Genomic DNA, 23,415 nt, shown 5'->3' with positions numbered 1-23,415 from the left:
TAATTTTCTTAGAGGGAAGTTAAAAAACAAAAGTGGCGAATTTTTTTAATTTCAACTGTTACTTATTTTTTAGAACCTGGACCGGGTGAAGAGTCATCAGCGCCACGTTTCATTAAGAAATTACAACCAATCCATACACCAGATGGCTACACAGTCCAATTTGAGTGTCAAGTAGAAGGTCTGCCAAGACCGCAGATTACTTGGTTCAGACAAACAGCTATAATAAAACCATCCCCAGATTTTCAAATTTACTATGACGAAGACAACGTGGCAACTCTTATCATCAGGGAAGTCTTCCCAGAAGACGCTGGAATGTTTACATGCGTAGCTAAAAATGCCGCTGGTTTTGCATCGAGTACAACAGAACTAACCGTCGAAGCTCCACTTTCTGATCACGGCTCTGACATGACAGGACACTCACGCAAGAGTTTATCTCGCGAGTCTTCGCTCGCGGACATTCTTGAAGGAATCCCACCAACATTCTCACGCAAACCTAAAGCTAAATGCGTCGACGAGAAAACTGATGTCATACTGGAATGTCGGTTGGTGGCAGTACCCGAACCCGAGATCACTTGGTATTACGAGGACACCAAGATAACCAGCAAAGAGAACGTCGTAGTTGCTACTGAGAGTGATATGCACATGTACTGTAGCGTTATGAAAATAAAAAAGGTAACAAAGAAGCAGGAAGGACGGTATAAAGTCGTCGCAAAGAATCGAGAAGGTGAAGCATCCATTGAGATTCCCCTGAAGGTAAAGACTGGCGCCCAAGAACCACCAGAAATTTTGGAACCTTTAAAACCATTCGTCATTCGTGAAGGAGAAACGGTAGTTCTGTCCACGCAGATCGTTGGTACACCAACTCCAAAGATCACATGGTTGAAGGACGGTAAGCCCCTGAAAGGATTGACTCCAACCAAAGACGGTGACGTCAACACCTTGACAATTATACAGCCAAAACTTTCCGATAAAGGAGAATACTCTTGCGTCGCTACCAATGATCTTGGTACTGCGGAAACCAAAGCTACACTTACTGTCGAAGGTAAACATAATTTAAATACTCAACTAATTTATGAGTTAATTAAATGCTTCATTAATTTAAATTAATTGCTAATGCTTCTGGCTTTGCTATAATATTTATTACAGCTTCTAAAACCAGCTGTGAAGGATCGCACTGCGGTACTATTTCAGAACCTACAAGCAAAAATGACTGTTGCTCAGGATCAAATTGTGGCACTGTTACCAATTCCATTAACGATCCTAATCCTAAATCATGTTGTGATGGTTCTCATTGTGGAACAATCACAGACGGTTCCTGTAAAAATGGATGCTGTTCTGGATCACACTGTGGTACAGTTAGCAATTCAATCAATGAATCCAACCCTAAACCATGCTGCGATGGTTCTCATTGTGGAACAATAACAGATCCCTCTGGTAAAAACGGTTGTTGTTCTGGATCACACTGCGGTACAATCAGTAATTCAATTACTGAAGCTGTTCCTATCCTTAATCCTAAACTATGCTGCGATGGTTCTCACTGCGGAACAATCACAGACCTTTCTTGTAGAAATGGCTACTATTCAGAATCTAACTGCGACACTCTTTATAACTCTACCTGCGATCCTAATACTCAATCCTACTATGGCTCTGACAGTCAAACAATTTCCGAAGCTATTAAACCTGCTTATGAATTAAACAATCAAGTTATTTGTAAATTATGCTGTCAAACAGTTTGCACAACGACTTGCGAAACTAAACGCACGCTTTTGATTGAACAAACAATAAAAACATCAACAGTTATAACAACTGAAGGTAACGATTACTTATAGTCAATAGCTAAGTAAAGGTTATTAACGAAATATTTTTGGGATTTAGAAACACCCAGTGGTGCACCAGAACCACCACTCTTCACACAACGATTCGAAGAGCTCACGGTCCCTGAGAAGGGTACATTCAAACTAGTGGCTAAAGTCACAGGCAATCCTGTACCAGAAGTTAAATGGCTTAGAAACAATAAGCCATTAGGAAAATCTCCCAACATAAAAGAAACTTACGACGGTGAGAACATCATCTTGGAGATTAAGAATGCAGACTCTGAAGTTGATTCTGGAGATTACAAATGCACTGCAAGCAACCCCGTTGGAAAGGCATCACACGGTGCTAAAGTAACTGTGGATGTTCCTAGAGTAACGTTTACCAAAAAACTTCCGAAAAAATTATCTGTTGACGAGTACAGAATACTTGAACTTACTTGTGAGACATCACACACAATGTCCACGACTTGGTGGCATAATGACAAAGAAATCAGTGGTATGGATCACCGTGAAGTCATCGAAGAAGGCCGTATTCACAAGCTGGTTATCAAGAAGACCAGTATCACTGACGAAGGCACTTACAAGTGTACCGTAAAAAACCAGAGCACTTCTTGCAATGTCGAAGTCAAACGTAAGTCATTTTATCTCAATTTTAATTTAATATATATTGGCTACTCGTGTACTTATAGTTTACATTTATTCTTCAGCCACAAAACCGGAATTCGTGAAGAAACTTCAAGATTTCGAGGTAATTGAAAAAGAAGTCGCGATTCTTGAAGTTGAAGTTACATCGCAGACTGCCGATGTTATTTGGAAGAAAGATGGCGAACCTTTGAAACCTCGTGATGAAAAGATTGAGTTTGTTAAAGATGGCTCAGTTAGAAAATTACTTATAAGAAGTACTTCTGTGCATGATGAAGGAGAGTATAGCTGTACTCTTTTGGACGAAGAATGCACTGCTGAAGTTACTGTTGTTGGTAAGTAAATTCAAAATATTTTACATTGATTTTTAAATAAATTGTCTGATTATATTAATTGCAATATGTGATAATTTAATCAATAGAACTACCACCTGAGATAATAACGAAGATGAAGGATGTACGAATAGCACGAGGTGACAAAGCCAAGTTTAATATCGAGTTGACTAAAGGTGACGCTCTAGTACGTTGGTTCAAAGACGGACAAGAGCTTCAGTTCTCTGAACACATTAGCTTGTCAATTGACGGCAAGCGTCAAAAGTTAAAGATCTACGAAGCAACTCCTGAAGATGCTGGAGTTTATTCATGTCAAGTCGGAGAACAGACATCGGCAGCAAGACTTATCGTGGAGGAACCAGAGATTGATTTTATTCGCAGACTACCAGATGTAACTCTTGTTCCGCTGGATGAGGACGCGCTCTTTACTATCGAATTATCTAAGCCTGATGTCCCTGTTCAGTGGTTTAAAAAGGGCGTACCTATTGAAGACTCAAAGAAGTACACGATAATCGACGAAGGAACAGTCAAAAAGTTGATCGTCAGTGATTGTAGTGTAGATGACGCTGTGGAGTATAGTGCGGTCGTTTTGAACACTAAAACATCATCGAGATTAAAGGTAGAAGTTGTTGAAGCTCCGCCGAAGATCTCAATTGAATCACCGAAGAAATACAGGGTGAAGAAAGGACACGACGTTGATATGACTGTAAGATTTTCTGCTGCCCCTAAACCTACTGATGAGTGGACCGTTGACGGCCGGGTCATCGTTAAGTCCAAGAGGGTTATCAAGACCTGTGATGAAGAATCTGCCACTCTGACTATCAAGAAAGTTGAAGAAAAAGATGTAGGTAATTACACACTGAAGTTGGTTAACACACACGGTGAAGCAAGTACAGAAATAAGACTTGTCATTGGACGAGAACCTGGCAAACCTGAAGGACCTATGATTGTTAAGAACATCAGACATGACAGCGTGACCATCGAGTGGAAACCTCCAAAAGATGACGGTGGTTATGACATCACGGAATACATAATTGAAAAGTGTGAAAAGAGTAGGAAAACTTGGACGAGAATAACCGAAGTAACGGAAGAAACTTTGAGTTATGAGATTGAAAATCTTAAGCAGGATATTGAGTATATATTCAGAGTGATTGCTAGAAATGAAGTCGGACCATCAGAACCTTTGGAATCAGAACCTGTAACTGTTAAATCAACATTCGACAAACCTGGAGCACCTCAAGGGCCGCTTGAAGTATCAGGAATGACCAAAACATCATTCACTATCAAGTGGCAGCCACCAGAAAATGACGGGGGCAGTCCTATCATTGAGTACCATGTCGAAATTAAGGAAGCTACCAAGAAAAGTTGGACTAAAGTCGGCACCACCAAAGAAGACACCACTTACATCAGTGTGTCAGACTTAAAGACAGATGTAGCTTATGAATTTAGGATAACAGCCACTAATGCAATTGGTACCGGTCCTCCGTACTTGTCAGAGGAACCCATCATACCAGGAAAACGAATCAGTAAGTATTTTATTGTAATTATTTTAATAACTGTACTGAGTAATAAGTAATGACTAATGCTTTATTCGCTAAATTTATTATGCTTACGCTTAGTACCAAAAATATTTACTGAAGAATCGCTTTATGCTCTACTTGGAATTTTTCCACCAACTAAAAAAGTCACTAGTAAATGTAAGTGCTTGTAACCTTGCTGTAGTTAATTATTACTAATAAATAAATTTAAAAACTTTTATAACAAATCGAACGAAATATTAATAAATCTTATTTATTAAAGCACCACCATCATGTCCACTCAATTTCCATGTCGAAAATATAACCAGTAAAAGTGTCACTCTCAATTGGTCGCCACCAGCAAGTACTGGAGGCTCAGAACTGACTGGTAAAATTAATAAAAAATTAATACTGATAAATAAAATAATTTTTACGTATGTAATTATAATAAAATATGATTTTAAATTGTAGGATATGTTATTGAAAAGAGGCCATTGATTGGTAAAGGATCTAAATGGATAAAAGTAGTAACATTGGACGCAACAACCCATCAGTACTGCGTTGAAAATCTCAAAGAAAGCGAATTCCTGTTCAGGATATTTGCTGAAAATAGTATAGGGCTTAGTACACCAGCTATTTCTGAGCCTGTCACACTTAAGACTCATGCGAGTAAGTATTTCGAAGCATTAACATCAGTATCAACTGATAGTAGATGATAATTTTCGAATGAATTTCTATTAAAATATTTTCAAATTTAACAGACGTTCCATCACCACCGACTGCGCCACTAGAAATTCGTCAAATCGCGGCAAATACTGTAGTAATAGAATGGGGACGACCTGAATCTGATGGCGGCTCACCATTAGAAGGCTACAAAATTGCTATAAGAGATACAAAGAAAACCATGTGGATAGAAGTGGGCCGTGTCAATGCAGACATTCAAAAATTGAACGTACGTGATCTACAAGAAGGCCATGAATATCTAATGAGAATTTACGCGAGAAATGAAGTAGGATTCAGTGAACCACTTGAGTCTGATGAACCAGTTAAAATAGTTCCTGCTTCCGGTAATTTTTTTAAACGTGTTTTTTTTTAATTAAAAATTATTCTAATTACTACTGTATTGATTTGATAGAAAAATAATGCTGTTAATATTTTTGTAAACAGAATTAGCGGTAATAGAACCAATCGCCGAGGCAACAGAACGAGGGGAAACAGCCTCAGTAAGTTATAGCACCGAAAATACAAGCTCTTGGCTGAGAGATCACAATATGGATGCAGACATAAGTTCGTATGCACGCGCCCGGCTTCTTAGAAAAGATGAATATTTCTTCCGAATATGGCACTATGCCAAAAAACTTTTTAAATAAGCATTTTTTAAACTTCTGATGTATCGTTTTTAATTTATCGTCGGCCTAAAGAATTTCAACAGCGGAGCTGATACTAAAATTATTTTAGTTTATAAATGCAAATTGATAAGCTATCGATTATTGGTAACTTATTGTTTAGTTACAATGTATATAAAGTATAAAGAAAGTTACGATAAATGTAATAATAATAATTAAAGGACGAGTGTAAAATCTAGTCAAACAGTTTGAATATTTGTTAATATGTCGATGATGATAATACTTCTATGGACAATTAACGTACACGATAAGATCCTCTTTATTTATGAAATTTAAATTTATCGCTCATTTATTATTTATGTATTAAAGCTCATTAATTATTATTGATATTATTTCTTCCTTCATCATTTAACGTTATCACATTTTTTGTAATTTGTTCATAGCCGAAGAATAATAAAATATCTTCATGGCATTGTCGAATAATGTGATAATCTATAATACTTGACGTGCCATTAAGGCAATTATATTAATGTTACTATTATGATTTTGAATATTTTTCTGGAAAAAAAATTTCACAGTCGAACTCCATTAACTCGGAAATTTAGACTATGGAGGGGCGGAAATTTCTTGGAATTTCTGAGTTAACGGACGCTCCTTCTCCCTTAAAAAGTAAACTTTGACGCATGAGCTCTTACATCACATGAATGATGCATGTATAAATATACAAACAATTACAAATGAGGGTCAAGATTCAGGGAAAGTTCCGAGATAATGTAATTCGACTGTATGTGGAAATAATATAAATATTCCTATTGAATGAAAGAAGAAAACGGCAACGTACGTCGAAATACTATCATCACCTGAGTTTGAGAGAATTAATTTTAAGTATTTATTGTTAATGTATTTAATTATTACTATCGTTATTGTTATTATTATGGAAAATTATTATAAATTAATGGAATAATGTAAACTACTGTACAACGGCAATAAGTCAAATGACATTTATAAGTGTAACTCAAGAATTTAAAGTTATGAACAATGAATGAAATAAGTAATAAAAAAGGTGATCGGTGATTATGCCACGTGATGTTAGTACCCCGAGACGTAAATATAGGTGCGAAATACCATCATTGCATTCACCAACGTCACGTCGCATGCTCCGAGTCTTTTTTATGAGATTTGTGAATAATAAACGATTGTAAAGACATTATGGTTATCACTTATTATCATTCTTTCCTTTTTTAACGTATATAAAAAATTTTACTTAATAAAAAGAGAAAAAAGTTGAATAATAAAATTTAAATTAACGTATTGTGAAATTGAATTGAAAAATGATTGTCTGTTCCAACTTAACTTTGTTTTTAATTAAATTTCGAACCTACTATTAAATTATGTTTCTTTATAATCATAATTATGAAAACTAGAGATTTACCTATTTCGAATTTGGCGAAGGTCTTTTGGTTCATACTTTTATTACAACTGTAAAAATTTTCGAATATTAGTGGCGTCTTGCGAATAACAGATGACATAAAAACCTCTAGTAAAAGTAATGAATCGCGTTTGTAATAATTCGCATAGCGCCATCTCCTGCCGTATTTTGAAAAATTTCCATCGTTATTTATTGATGGTAAGAGTTTCATTCGACGATCAGCTGTCAATTTTCTACCTGTGCGAATTTAGCGTCTCATCGAAGAAATTGCGAAATCAAAATGACCTGGATTGATAGGTCTACGTTAGGTTCGTGTAGGTCAACCAAAATTATCGTTAAGTCCCCTATAGTTTTTTTATACATAATTTTTAAAATTTTGCAGAAAAAAAATTTCATTTTAGCACCTCATTCAGAACGAAACCAATAAATTTGATCATTTTTGCATTCCTTATCATTAGGTCCGTATTGGTCTTTAGTTTTTCATGCTAAAATGAAATATTTATTTTTGCAAAATTTCAAAAATTATTTATAAAAAAACTATAGGGGACATACCGATAATTTTGGTGGACCTATACGGACCTAACGTCGACCTATTAATCCAGGTCATTTTGATTTCGCAATTTCTTCGATGAGACGCTAAATTCGCACAGGTCAATTTTCTTTTTTATCAACGATAGCTAATAATGTATAACAATTTTTGACCAACTAACTGTTGGTTATAAATTTTCCCACTATATGCTTCAAAAGAGCATTGAGTAGACAAAATATTCTGGTTTTTAAAATAAATTAAAAATTTTAATTTAAACACTAAAACACAAATGACTCCGTATATCAACGTACAGTTGATCGTCAAAAGATAATTACATTGTCTTGTCTAGTCTCAAAAATGTAATTCACATTTTTTGTTCAAATCGAAAAAATCCATAAAAGACCATACTTTTAAATTCAAATAATTATGATAAATATTTAATTATAGCAAAAAAAAAATAAAAATCTGCTACATATCGTGTAGTAAATTTTTCAGTTTTCATAAATTATGAATTGTAAAAAAGTCTATAATTAAAATATATCAAAACTACTACTTTATAATTTGCTTATAATTATCAATACTTTTTCATATCATTATTGAAAATAAAGTAAAAAATAAATACTCTATATTAGTATTGATAATCAGTAACACGAAGCCCACACTTTCTTCATGCACGATCTCAGTAATGGTTTCACCTGTATTTCATTCCGTCTCATGCAATACTCGCTTTTTAACATACTATCTTTATGTTCTTATTCTATATCTTCTTTTCATTTTTCTTCATTATAATATTATTATTATGAATAACATATATTATATATTACACACCCTGACTTTGTACTTGCAAGGTAACACGCGACTCTCCCACATATTTTAATTCAACATTTTCACATCTCGTTACGTATTTGACTTCACTAGACCACTCGATAAGCCATCACAATAATAATAATTGTCATTATCATAATAATATAATAATGATAATAGTAATTTTAGTGTTTCTATTAAATTTTATTAAAAGTAATTTTATATACCGGCAAAATAAAGTAAAATATTTACGAAGACATAAAAGATCAAAACCTCGTATATAACTGTCGGTAATTTGGTTTTTCATTAACGCCACAGCTATTCGTTGCAGCTTGTTAGAGTATAATTTATCGGTATAGAGTTATGTTATTTTAAAATTTATTATTTTTTTTTTCTTAATTTTATTCCAATGAAATCTTGATGATCGCTACCACAACCAGAGATATTTACGAAAAATTTGTATGGGTATTTACAACAAGAATATTACGATCGATAAAACTAACAGATAAAATAGTAAACATCGTTTAACTACTGTACCGTACGTTTTAGAAATTAAAATTGGAAATTACAAAACAAGAAACATGCTTTTAGCTTGATTTAACTTGACTTTAAGTAACATCACATCCTTATCTACATCACAATCATCAATTAAATCTCATCTAATTAATATTTCCGCTTAATTTGTAACTAGTTGAATTCTTCCTACTCTAAAAAAATATATAAATTATATAAATATATTACCGATATCCTGAATTCAGCCGACGTCTTTTTATTTATTATTTTTTTTTTTTTTCATTTATTTTTTATCTCTCTCAATTTTTTCATCCTTTTTGTTAATGTATAAATGTATTTTTTTCGCATTAAATAAAGAAAGAAACCGAAATGAAGAGGAGAGTAGACGCGGTCAAAAAGAGAGAAAGCCCGAAGCGTACGAAATTCTTACGGACCATTACCCGACCCCGTTTGGGAAATAAGGCGCTCGCTCGCCCGCGCTATTAGAATTACAAATACCCAGCTATTCGTTCGCGACGACGACGACGATGACGACCACGGAGATAATATTAAGAGGACGAGGACCAAGCCGCACCCGTATGAAACAAACTAACACAACGGCACGCGCCCTGGGCACAAAACCTCGTAATGCCAGACATTTTGCGAGAAATTTACAGCTCCAGGCTACTATTCTCCAACTTAACTCTTTCTTTCTCTCTTTTCATACATATATATACGCATACATATATACTCTTCTTAATGCTTCTCGTGCTGATCTCTTTTACCGCCCTTTAGGTCTATTATTTTATTTCCACTTTCGCTGATGCTGCCCCGGGAGATGCGAAAAATATCCAAGTCCTGGAATACACAGCATGCCAGATGGCTTTCAAGAGCCAACAATTTGCACAAATCAAGGGAAATAAAGAAGAAAAATAATTTATCTTTTTTTACTATTTCTTCAAACTGTCCGCTTTGTTGTTAAATTCGTTGGCCATAATCGAAACATTAGTTTATCTTGCCGGTATTTTTGCTTTCGTTTACTTTTTTTATTAGTATTCTTATATTATAATTATTCCTGGCTTTTATAATATATTTAAATGGCCATAAAAGTACACATATATACATATGTATGGTACGAAAAAAAAAAAAAATTGCTATCAAATCTCACGACGATTATCGTCTTTATTTGCTGTTCCCACGCCGAGGATATGAGGTTATTTTTATATTTTTATTTTTCGTCATATATTGTGACTTATCATGATGGGATGTTTTAACAGCATCTTCCAGCAGCATTTCACGCGTAAAAAAAATATAAATTTGAATTTTATTACGTTCAAATTTAATTAGAAGCATTATTATACAACCCGATTTAATTCCGCGTGTATTTTTTTTTGTTACGATAAAACTTATGAAAACTATGTAATATTTTTTTGATTGTTGATATGTGCTATTGTAAAACAAGGCTTTAATTTGATTACCGTAACGACGAAATCTTGCGTGTACATAAGATCTTATGAGTGCATGTTCGATCGATCTTGACACGACGATTTAATTATCGCGATTTTGCTTCAACTTTTATCTCTTTCTCTCTCCCGCTGATGCGGCACTTTATGGGTCCTGCCGACTGCTGACCACTCAATATAATTAATCGATCGCTTAATTAATTAATCGATTAATGCTACAAGTAAGATCGAAAAAGTTGCCCTCATATATACATCTTATAGATCTTATAAACTTGATATTAATGAATTAATGATAATGCACTTTTTACATTTCATTTTCAGCTTGTTAACTTTTATTATTGTTATTATTTAACTTTCCTCTACTCATTTATTAGAAAAAAAAATATCTATATATTTTATCAAGCTCTTGTTTCAATTGTGCCCATTATATTTTTCCATTAATCTTTAAATTATTATTTTCCTTATGAGTTAAAACTTTGAAAAATAAATTAAATGCCCCACAACAAAGTTTACATAAACAAAATAATTAAACAATCACCTGTAACTATCGTGCGATTGTTACAAAATTAAATCTGTCTGTTACACACTCCCAGATGTAATTCCCAAAGCAATCGAATAGTTAAGGTGAAGATAATCTAACGTGTCGTATCCTCCTTTAAATTCAACAGAATCATTGCTGAGTTTGATTACATGGACAGTACTCGCCAACAAGTTTATACAAGTTGGTTACCGCACTCTTCGACACACGTACAACATATATTACAACAATAACAATAGTCTGCTGGTCAACTGGACGCACAGCTTTGAAATTGTTTGTAAAACTAACTCACCACATTCAAATCTACATTAAATCAAGTGGTTACAATGTCGTGTACAGAAACATCGTTGGCAAATGAGATTAGTTTGAATATTACAGGTATAGAGGAGAGTAATACTAGTCTATTCACCTTTGGGAATAATATCTACTCCAAGCCCCTTCGTCATTGTTAGACTTTATTTTCATTGCTTGTGATTTTTTTTTATTTCATCGCATTCTATCGAATGCATATGAATTCATTAAAACTTTAGATGGAATTTAAAATTGCAAATAAATTTTTAATGCTATTTATTTTTCCATTCGTCATCTTACTTTTAAATTAATCATGGTGAAATAAGTATGTATGTATGTATATATAGATATATAAGTTCAAAGTACTCACGATTATTTGATATAAATTCTTTGCGACATATCTAGTTGTTGAACTCTGTTTGTTTTATAACCAGAATAATAATAAATTTTTTATGCCTGCGAATGGTGACCTCTGGATCTAGATTAAGTTACGTTAGATTTCATCTTTTATTCAGACTTTATTATTCCACTTGTGTCATGTTCTTTACTCTTCATCATCAAGCTGTAACAGAAAAATCCATAAATTTAATTATCTATTTATAAAAATATTATTTTATACTTATAAATTACAAAAAAAGCTGTGCACTCATTAAAATTTAAAATGAGTCATTTATAATTTTTTAATGACTATTATCTTTCTAGATTATAATCATTTGTATTTCCAAATGATAAAATATTAAATGAATTGATAGTATATAGATTTTAAATGACTGTGGGATCGAATTTTAATAATCCGAAGGTAAAAAGATAAAAATGATAATTAATTGGTGAATAAGTGACATTGTTATTGTTTTGATGCCGAGGCTACCTTGATCTTTTTCGTATAGTCCCGGTCGTTGTTGCCGTTGGTCGTAGTCGTTGTTAGGAGTCTTTAACGTCGCGTTTGCAAATTGGAACATAAAATCACGGTTGTAACGGGCGCCGCTGATTGTTCGTTACCGCTTCGGCCTACACGCCATCAAACATTTGTCGTGGTATTGCACATATATATATATATATATATATATATATATATATATATATATATATATATATATATATATATATATATATACATATATGTGCAATACCACGACAATATATAATATATATATATATACAAGAGAGAAAAAAATACCATCTCATTCTCGTTCCCTTCTTTAAAACTATAAGACACTAAAGTAATTTCTTTTTTTCTTGCATACGCACACCGTATAACTACTATGCAGCATGAATAAGGTCGTTTTAATATTTTTAAACCGTCAGATTACTTGGTAAGAATAAACGATCGAATTGTTATGAGCACGAAACAATACCGTAAATTTATCTCACATAAAATGATGGTGCAATTAACGAAATAAAAAGAGGAATAAGATAATTGTATAAAATAAAAAATATATAAATTGATATAATAAATAAAATGAGTAAGAGAAGTAGCAAATAAATAAAAAATAAATGGTATATAGGATTTGAAGAGAATTGGAGGATGTTTAACCGGATAATTACGTGAAATAGATTCGATATCTCTGGATGACTACGGGCGGTAGTCTGGTAAACAGCCGAGTTCTCTCTGGTAAATTCTCTTAACAAACGTCCATTAGGCCTGTCGTCGCTCGCGTTGCACTACGTGCCGGCTGACGTGTAATCGGGGGCGGCGCGAGGGCGAGGAATTCTTGTCGCTTCTTCTTTCTCTTTTCTTTCATTCTACATCTCTTCTTCACCATTATATATATTGAACTTATGTGCACACATACGCCCAGACTTTATATACAATTATCCCTTTTACTCTACTATAAGCTCTCGTGCAACGAGAGCACGAGGATGAGACCGAGGACGGAGACGACCAAGACGACATCCTCTTGGCCGCATGCTTACAGTTGCTAACTCTTTTCCTCAAGGCACACACAGAGAACTCCCGCCGGTTTGCTAATTGCAATCACCGTTGTCCGATCTAACTTTAAGAAAAAAGATCTACGGATGGCATCGACTCTCTTCTCTGTTATTATTTTTTTTATTCTCATTCTACTTTTTCTTCATCTTCTTCTTCTTCTTCTTATTCTTTGACTTGTGTTCTTAGCGATTGTCCACTCTGTCGTTACACATGATTTTATTCACCATATACTTATTCATTTATATTTATATATATTTGTTCAATTAAACGATCATTGTAAAATATATATAACCTACACCGTACGATATTGAATTTCAATTATAAAATAATATATATAAATGGACAATAATTCTCTTTTATATTACTCTGCAAGTTGTCGTATATATAACTTGCGACATATTTTATTTTATTTATATAATGCTAGAGTAATAGAAGTGAATGTAACCATACACATATATATATGTATATATATATAAAAGTATGTATATATGTATGTAAAGAACTTTCATTGACGAATGTACTGCGGATGGCAAAGTCTTATGGATGACAGAATCGATAGGTCTAGACGTGGTTTCTCTTGTTGGCCTAATGGGAATTCGCGATGCCTACTAATTGGGTAGATCGTAGCTCGTCGATTTAACATGTGCGCGATATCGTCTCTCACTGGCAACATAAACAACCAATGTACCTACGTTTCACGATACGTTATTTAAAGTGTTTACATACAAACATATATCTGCATGCATACTAACAGCTAAACCCATTTTAACCAATGCCTCACACATGAGCATAACACACAATAAATACATGTATAAAACTATTTATTATGCATATGTGATCTACATAGTATGAGGATAAATAAAGAAATAAATAAAAAAGGTAAAGTACATATTTATCCTTTTGTCTTGGATTTTCTCGGGTGCTCTCACCTTCACGGTTGTAGCTATAAGACAAGACAACAAAAACAAAATGTAAAGATAGACCTCCGGGTAAGATTTAGCTGCTAGTGTGCTGGCCATAATTCACTCGTGAAAAAAAGATACCACGTCACGAGACGCTCTTGGATGGTGAGGAATATGAAAAAGGGGGTGTTGTGTGTGTTTCGCAGCTTTCAAGAGACGAAAAATTATTTTAAGTACACGAATGTGTGTGGAACAGTGAAAGACTATTTTATTTTTTTGCAACACGTGTTAAGCCACAAGGTATAATATCTAAAGAGATAAAGCCGAGTGAAAAGAGAGTAGAGTTGATATTATTTTAAAGGCGATAACGCACCTCACCCGATACACATCTAGCATGAGGCATGGCGCCTGCCACAAGAATTATGTTGGCTTCATATATTTATTGCTCCAACACTCTTAACGGTCAACTCTATAAAAAAAAAAAAAAAAATGAGATATGTATTGCCGCTCTATTCAATAACTTATTTATATTTTTATTTGCTTTGTCAATATTATAAATTATTTAATGAAATATAAATAACAGCTGACTCTGATTTGGTTGAATAAATTATCGGATCGTCGATAATTATTGATATTAATTGATAAGCTTAAATAAATCTATGAAATCTATGGATTAATATGGAGTTACGAGAACTAATCGTCCTTGCGGGAACGGCGAACGGCCTCGAAAGACCTTTCTCTCTTTCTCTCTCTCTCTCGTTATCTTCTCGGGTTTCCGGGCAGCACGTTGCAATGTGTGCCAGACACTCTCGCACGCCTAGGAATTCCTGACCCTGCCCACTGCGGTGACTACTACAACTACCTACAACTCCTGGGGATAAGGAGTGTACAGAGTGAATACAGTCTGGGCTGTTTAGTTGTTGTTGTTGTTGCTCCTTTTGTTGTTGTCCTATATGAAGTAGTGAGTATTAATGCTTAGAAATTCATACAAGACATAGCCATCGCGGTTTTATCGCCGCGATATGGGCACGGCTTTATATATTATCCGCCACCTGATGGCATCGCTCTTTGTATTGTTATTGTTTATCCACTGGCAGGTAATTATAAATTTTATTTGCTGTCATTTTATGTCATACTCGCGCCTAGAGAACGATTATTCAAATGTGTAAACAATGTCAACACTTGGTAATTTTTTTTCATCAGTTTTAAAGGTCAACTAAAGTGCAAAGATATTTAGTATAATTTTAAAGTTTAAAACCAAATAAACACGTGGGAGTAAAAAATATTTCCGGTAACAAATAAATCGATCTTACGGTCCAGGAAATCAATTATCTCATGCGTCTGATGAGGGAATTGAATTTCCTGGCGTACATACGGTAGCTCGAAGCTGTTTCTCATGTTCAGGGATGAAGGCTGAGGCTAAGGTAGATTGGTTTAGATGGCTAAGATAGAGGCTGCAAGTGTGTATGACTCATAAGTGAGCGATAAAAAACTTATGTAAGGTAAGTATAAACCTCAGCTTTTGTATTTACGAGTTTTACAACATAGACAGAACCAGCGTTTAGCGATATTCATTACTCGGTTCATTACTATCAGTGACTACCCAGTTGCCTCTGATCAGCTTGGGTTTAACTCGAGTCTTGCTGTTGCTTACTGCTACATCTACACACTATCGTCGTGTATACAACGCCATTTCTCGCCCATCTTTATTTTATTAAACTTTATTTATTCTTCATTTTCTCTATCTCATCTTCACGCAACATAGCACGGGTATTTAGTAGCATTTGCATCAGCCGCATAAACGCTAACCACCTTATATTGTATAATTATTTATGCGGGCGGCAGCTATATTGCAGAAAAACGGGTGCTACTCTACGCGTGTATAGATATAAGCGCCTGTTGCTCGGATAAAATGGATACAAGTATCAGCTTTATGGTAGCGAGCACACTCGACGAGAAATCAAGTTATTTTATATTAATTGCTCGTTAATCGTGTGCACGTTTGCCCGTCTATATCTCATGCATACATATATATATGTATGTATTTATAAAAGTGATTCTCTTGATGACGATACTTTGATTAAAATAAAATAATTTTAGTTTTAAAAGTCCGTGTACTTAATAATAGCGCTTTGAAATAAAAGATTAATTGCTTTTAGTTTCATTGAGCGGGTTATGAGATTTAAGGGGTTAAGGTGGTAGGATATGAAGTAAAAGAAGAAATATAATTCGAAGAAATCACACTTGTAAGGTATGTTAGCAGTGCGCGAGAGCCGGGCGCGCCTTTCGCGCCTCGCAATTAGCGAGTTACGACGTAAGAAGGTCGTTAATTAAATTGAAACCGATAGGCCGGTACGGCTTATTACTTGTTCGTTGCTTCTATATATACATTTACATCTACACATATATATGTACTGTATACTATGTATGTATACGCCCAACTAACAACAAGAAAAATGTTCTCTCCACCTTCGCTTCCTTATAATAAAACAATATTTACGATCATCTAAAATTGAATCAGTGTCTGATCTATTGATGAGGAAGATGATGATGATGATCGTCATCATCATCATTATTATCTCGAAGCAATGGTGGGTGAATAATTTAAAAATGCTTTAATGAAAATGAAATAATCGACAAAAAAGTACTAAGCTAAGAAATAACTCAACAACTCAGCCGTGTTTAGTGAAGGTGAATCGTGAATGCGAGTACAAGCTTTTATATCGCGTACTCGTGCGTTCCCTTTGAAAAGGGGTTAAGGGTTTTGAATTTTATTTATTTTTTTACTTTTATTAAACTTAATAATTTTTATCTATAAAACGCACACGAGGTATTTATAGGGTGCTGGGCAGTAACGCGCAATGGGGCGCACCTGGCGTGCACATGAGAATCGATCTCTCGGTAGATAGGGATCTTGAATCAGAGGAGAATCGTACGGAACTCGAATCGAGCCGAGTTATTACAAGGTTTCTCGTGTTCCTGAAACTTTACGATCCTCTAGTTTCTTATATATACATATATATATATACAGCTGTAAGCCATTGAATTTTCGCTCTCCAACCTCAAGGTCACGCGATGTCTTCAGTACTCTTATTCTTCTTATTCTTATAGATATTAACCATGTAATGTGGTCGGTAAAAATATATACAAGTGAAGTTAAGTAAAAGGAATAAAAGGCTTTCGGCTTTAGTGCCGGGTTTTATCCCAATGTTGGGATCTTTTTGGATATTATCATCAAGACTACAAAGGTATGGTGTGGAGAGCATGGAAGAGCGTCAAGTGTATGGTGTTTGCCCTACATGGACACCGAGTCGTTAACAAACGCAGTGTCGACAATTCTCACTTGGCACGCAGAGAGACCCGTACATTGTGTTGGCGCCTCTGCACCTTATTCTCAGACGCCTTATTAGGTTTCTTAGCAACCGTACAGACTATCTTCTGACAACTTTCTAGAAGTATCAGAGTATTAAGAAAATAATTAAGCTAAAAAAAAAAAAATTTTTTGAAACAAACCAGAAATTTTTTACTTTTTTTCTTTTCTGCATTTAATTTGTGGGTGATCCAATTTGATATGGTTACTTTGGATGGGTTGTTGAGAATATATGTGTATATATATATATATATATATATATATATATATATATATATAAAGTATAAGAGTAAGATGCATGTCATCGGTTGATTTTAATTTCAATGATGGGATGGCGATGGTTATGTTCTGAAGACTCATCCATATTTACCTACAGTGAGATCGATCGATGAGAGAGTATATAGTCTCTCTTCCGGATTGCGCCGTCCACTCGAATCACTGATCGAACATCAGCCATCTACAATCTACCGTCATCCGAACCCGTCGTCGAGGACCACGAGCAGAGGGATGTGGCGACCTTGTTAAAGGACCACCTCGATAGTCTGTACCATACGATTTAATTGCCCCCGTATCTCTTCAATATCCCGAATCGAATTTTAATAATCGAGATTAATCGGCCACGATGCTCCAACAAAAAACGTTTGTAAATTAATTTTGAAATTAAAATTATAAATATTTATATTTATAAATTGTATATATGTATAAGTCACATGACAGAGAAGAAGCACCAGTGGATAATTTAAAAAAGTAACGGGCAACCTCAATGTCTCAATTGTAACTTTGTGTATATACTTTTGTTTTATCGTTGATAAAAATAATAATGAAAAAAAAAAAAGTAAAAAAAATAAAAAATGAGTATTGAAGAAGAATTTTAATGGTGAATTTTGTCGTTGTATGTGACAATTAGTAGTGAATACTCGCGGAATTTGCTTGAATCAACATTGAATAGCTAACAGAGTGTGCGAGATGCTACAGCCAATGTTAAAGGGTCTCATCGGAGAGACTTGCGGACTCTCTTTATTCTTGTTTTATTATTTTTCTTTATCTTTGTCTTGTTATTCTTATTCTCATATAGTTATACATAAAAGAGAAATGGCAGCATGTATTCTGCTCGTGGAAAGAGAGAGTATGCATGTGGCTTTGCGGTATAAGTGGAAAGATAGCCCGTTGAAGAATATAATAACACTGAAAATTCTTGTGTCTGGACACGACGATCATCGACACCGCAAAACCCACATCGTATTCACTGTCTTATTCGCATCTACTCTTTCTTTCCTTTCCACCTTTAGCCTCTTCATCCACCTCCTACTTTAATTTTTCTTCTCACTCTTATCCTTATTTTTCTCTCTCTTTTTATTATTATCCTTAACCGAAACCATCATAAAAAATACAATGTTGATTTTGTTGATCATAAATAATTTAATTGTGTGAGACTTATATTTTTATATTTATTATTAAATGTCTTTTAAATTTTTATTTTTCGTTATATTAAATAAGTTATCGATGATTTTATTAATCGGCTCTGAGTTACTACGATTATTTTTTTAATTTATATTTTTTATGATCGGCTAAAACTCGTAAAGTGTGTAAAAAGTCTAGAGTTCGAACCCAAGACTCGATACTATACGAAGTTTGAGCAAGAGGTTGATAAAAGGGGAAACTTATTTATCAATCGTAATTTTGCGAATGATTAAATCAAGAAATGAATAAAATAAATTAAGAGAGACAGCTTGTGCTGTAAAAATTTTCAAAAATCAGTCTAATTATTTTTAATAAAAGTTCAATGATTGATATGCAATTAATAAGACGTAAAATGTCTACAATAATTAACCTCTCGATTAACTCTACTGTCGAATAAACAAAGCCAGAAATTAAATAAAATTTTTTTATAAAGATTGACGCAAAAAAAAGTTTGATAATTTAAATAAAATTTAACTTGACTAAATTCGTTAGAAAAAAAAAATTTTTTTGTTTTATTTATTATCCTAATTAAAAATAATTTATTGTCAGTAATGTCCTGTCATTGATTATTAGAAAAATTAAACGAATAATTAATTCATATTTATATAATTTAAAAAATTTTGAATTATTATTTTTAAGAGTTTGGATTCCGTAGAACGGCTCCTCTCTGCGGGGAGTATCTTGAGATCTTTCACCCACGCATTTTCTCAGAGAATTATAAAATACCAATCTTTTAAAAAAAAAATATATATATATATATATATATATATATATATATATATATATATATATATATATATATATAAGTTCATCTAAAAAATAAACAATAAATAAAATAATATTTAGATTTTTTTAATCAGTTCCAAAATATAACTAATTGATTTTTTTGCTGATTCCAGCACAGCCTGACATTGATCGCGGTCATATAATATAAAATATATTTTTATAATATGCATATACATATGTATATATGTATATATCAAGTGTTGAGTAAGTTTAACGAACCTTAACGTCGTAACATGGCCTAGTGACGTTTAATGACGTTTGAGTTCACGACGCAAGTTATTTAATGAAGCATTTCTTAGTCTTTCTTATAATAACATAATTATCACCTTGATAGTACTCTATATTGCTGTTTGTTTAAATAGAGAACTAAGAAATTAAATTATTATATTAAGTAATAATATACTATCTAGGAAATTTCATTCATTATATTATATTCTACATACCAGTAGACGTATTCGGGTGTGATTGCATTGCACTCACGTACACGCGTGACTTCCAGGTGCACGAAATCTACTTACATATATATATATATATATATATATATATATATATATATATATATATATATATATATATATATATATATATATATATATATATATATATATATATATATATGTAATATATATATATATATATATGACACAAGGGATTAATAAATCTTATAAACACGCACAGCTACCACGGGTCAACTTGGCATACTATACCAAGTTGATGTCAACGTAATTGGCTTAAACTTATAGCTAAGCCCTAATTTTCAGATTAATTACATAAAATTTTAAACAATTAATTGAATTATTTTATGTAAATATTGCTATCAACATTTATATCATTAAACCATTTTTATTGCATATAAAATTTATTATTTTATTGCTAATTAAATTGTATCAAAAATATAAGCTGAGTTGTTAATTTTAAAAATAATCTAAAATTTAATTTATTTTACTCTTCAATAACTTTAGTGTCAGAAATTTTAATTAAACAAAAATATTTAATATGAAATAAAATTAAAAAAAAAATTATTTATTCATATGGATCTAAATAAATTGTAGTAAATATATTTCCACTCTAGTTAGCGTTAATTTATCTCTCAATTTTATTACTCGTAAACTTTTTTTTTTTTTTTTTTTTATAGTAAATGGATATAGAGAATTATTCTAAACTCAGTAGATTAATAAAAAAAATCTGAGTAAAACATGAGTGGTGAGTTTGAAACATTTAAAAAAAAATAATGATAATAATAATCTGAATAAATAAATTTGATACAAAGTACTTAGTAAAATATATATAATAAATGTGAAACAAATAATAAAAATGTTTATGATAATACACATGTTGCTTGGGATTTTATATTTAATGATAAAATAAAACATTTTTAACGACTAGAAAACTAATATCACAACCTATTTATATAGCATTGAATCCATGTTGGTGAAGTTTATAACGACGACACCTCGTAAACCGATTATTGGGTGTGCAAATAGACAGGCATTAACATTAAATGCCTGCCAGAAGAGATTCATTTAAAATCTTTAACTCAATATATATTAAACATAGCATTTGAATAGAATATATATTGGCAATATAACTAAAATGACTATTAATAATAAAAAAATCTAGACAACTACTGAATACTGAATACTGAATATTCGAGGGCCTGGTTGAATGATGTGCTACTCACACACAACACTTATAGGCGCCTTCCGGGTGTTGTAAGTGAGGTAAGTGAAGAAAGAAGTTAAGAAGAGTAAGTAAGTAAATAAGTAAGCAAGTAAGTGTATAGATATACATCGACTTTCCATGCATCCAATCGAGAAGAAATCACGATGTATTCTACTGGTTGTCCCAAGGCAACCGGATGGAATAAATCAGTGGAACGTTAAGTGCTTCTCGTATTAATTAAGATAGCCTGTGTGCGACAGTCTTCCTCGCCCAGTCACTGCTAGTATCCTTCTGAATCTTTGTCCTCTTATTTATTTATTCGTCTCTTCGTCTCCTCTCATCTCGACTCTCGAGTCTCAGGACGATCCTCGACATACAGAGAGCGAGAAGAAATAAGATTTAATAAAACTGAAGGGATATGTGTATATATATATACGTATATATGCTGCTAAGAAGAAAGAGCACTCGTCTGCTGCTTAATTTTTTGTATTTTGTGCTGTGTTGGGGTTGAAAAGAAAAGAGTTTAAGAGTTAGCTCAGTACCTTGCAGCATATAATGGCGTAATTATCCGAAGACGAGACAAATTGTATACAGATCCCAGTCCGACACACACCAGACACCACACACTTGCAACCAGTCCCAAGTTTCATGTCGCGCGTGGGTGGACCACAATGCAAAACCTGCATTGGCTTCCTTAAAATGCATTAAACCTTGTATTTGATTGATCAATATATATATCGGGCTCTTCAAACATCTAAATAATTTATTTAAATGATCTATTTAAATAAAATATAAATAGGAACATTAAAAATAATTATTATGTTTAAACGAAAAAGTAATAAGAGGTCTTGGAAGTAATGTACTGTTGCATAAAATAACTATGTATATGGTTGGAAATAATTTTAAAACTCTGTTGTGGTAAGACAGTAAAAAGAGTTACATTCGACAGAGTAAAGAATAATTTGTCATTTTTGTTAAAGTGCTGGCGTGTGCAAGTGACGACACTCTCACGTGACGTTTTGTCATAGAGAAAATAGTTTTAAAAAAAGTTTGTACGTTTCCCATCAACATCATGGTGGCGAACCGCAAGACAGCAGCAGCAGGCATATCGTCTTCAGTTCTATGTCTTGTGTCTTGCTTCTTCTTATAAATATATATACATATATAATATGTATATGCCAGGGGAAAATAAAAATTTCAAGTAAAGAGATAAACATAGTAGAAGAGTAAAACGTGGCGTTGTAAATTGTATTATACCGTATGCAGATATCTTCTCTCGTCCCGCAAACGCAATTGTCCTCGCAGTAAGACCCGCATAAAGCTCTGTCTCATTGCATCCTCTTGTGTACTATCCAGCACCCAATGTGCAATGAGTAGTGCCCATGTATATACATATATATATGTATTTACATTATATAGATATACGTACAATTCTACTGACTCGAGTCTCTTTAACAGCCGTTTCAGAGTACTATACAGTATTCGCCAGGTTGAGCCTATGTAATTTTTATTTTTTATTAAAATTTTTTTTATTTTTACTTAGAGTCTCATGACTGCGAAGAGAAGCAATTTACGAGGCTAGATTTTTATTTAACCCAAGTGTTACGACCTCGCGTCGATCTCTATGCATATAGAGAAGAAGAAGAAGCACCGACACCTTCTATTCGCCTTATAATATATCTATATATATATATATAGATACCACAAAGTCATGACATCAATCTATCTTCTTGCCGATACTTCCGGGTTAAATTCAATAGAAATATTTTTAAACAATATTATTGTCATTAGTTTGCGAATTTTATAAAAATTCATATTATTTTATTTCTTGGATTTAACCTTCCGGGTGTTTAATATTTTTTATTAAAATTATTAACTTATTATTCGCCCGTACATTTTGCGTAATTTTAATATTTTCTTTTTTTTTTTTTCTTTTTCATTTTATATAAAGTTGAAGTTGTCGTGCAATCGTGCAATCATTTCACATGAATTACCGACGACGGCAACCGCCCACTGAGAGGTCCTCGAGTGAGAGAAGCCGATGAAAACGAGGCAAGGACTCCTGCGCCGAACGATGAATTATGATAAAATATTTTCTTAGTTAAAT

At 33.1% G+C, this 23,415-nt stretch overlaps 1 protein-coding gene and 1 long non-coding RNA gene across 2 annotated transcripts in view; one reads left to right on the top strand and one right to left on the bottom strand.

The window, feature by feature from the left end:
- LOC103577378 (titin) overlaps window positions 1-6,858 on the top strand; it is a 118,145-nt gene extending 111,287 nt beyond the window's left edge. The window contains exons 92-99 of the mRNA XM_053739882.1: window positions 74-1,042; window positions 1,876-2,445; window positions 2,522-2,791; window positions 2,878-4,314; window positions 4,589-4,693; window positions 4,777-4,974; window positions 5,067-5,372; window positions 5,473-6,858. Coding sequence (XP_053595857.1) covers window positions 74-1,042; window positions 1,876-2,445; window positions 2,522-2,791; window positions 2,878-4,314; window positions 4,589-4,693; window positions 4,777-4,974; window positions 5,067-5,372; window positions 5,473-5,675 — 4,058 coding nt within the window. The 3' untranslated portion in view covers window positions 5,676-6,858. The remainder of the gene's footprint in view (window positions 1-73; window positions 1,043-1,875; window positions 2,446-2,521; window positions 2,792-2,877; window positions 4,315-4,588; window positions 4,694-4,776; window positions 4,975-5,066; window positions 5,373-5,472) is intronic.
- The window catches only part of LOC106693543 (uncharacterized), a 103,667-nt gene that overhangs the window by 41,690 nt on the left and 38,562 nt on the right, over window positions 1-23,415 (bottom strand). Inside the window, exon 4 of the long non-coding RNA XR_001345169.2 lies at window positions 11,568-11,759. This is a non-coding gene — a long non-coding RNA (uncharacterized LOC106693543). The remainder of the gene's footprint in view (window positions 1-11,567; window positions 11,760-23,415) is intronic.

This window comes from Microplitis demolitor, chromosome 6 (genome assembly GCF_026212275.2).
Source record: "Microplitis demolitor isolate Queensland-Clemson2020A chromosome 6, iyMicDemo2.1a, whole genome shotgun sequence".
Taxonomy (NCBI): domain Eukaryota; kingdom Metazoa; phylum Arthropoda; class Insecta; order Hymenoptera; family Braconidae; genus Microplitis; species Microplitis demolitor.
This window is presented reverse-complemented; position numbering and strand designations above follow the sequence as displayed.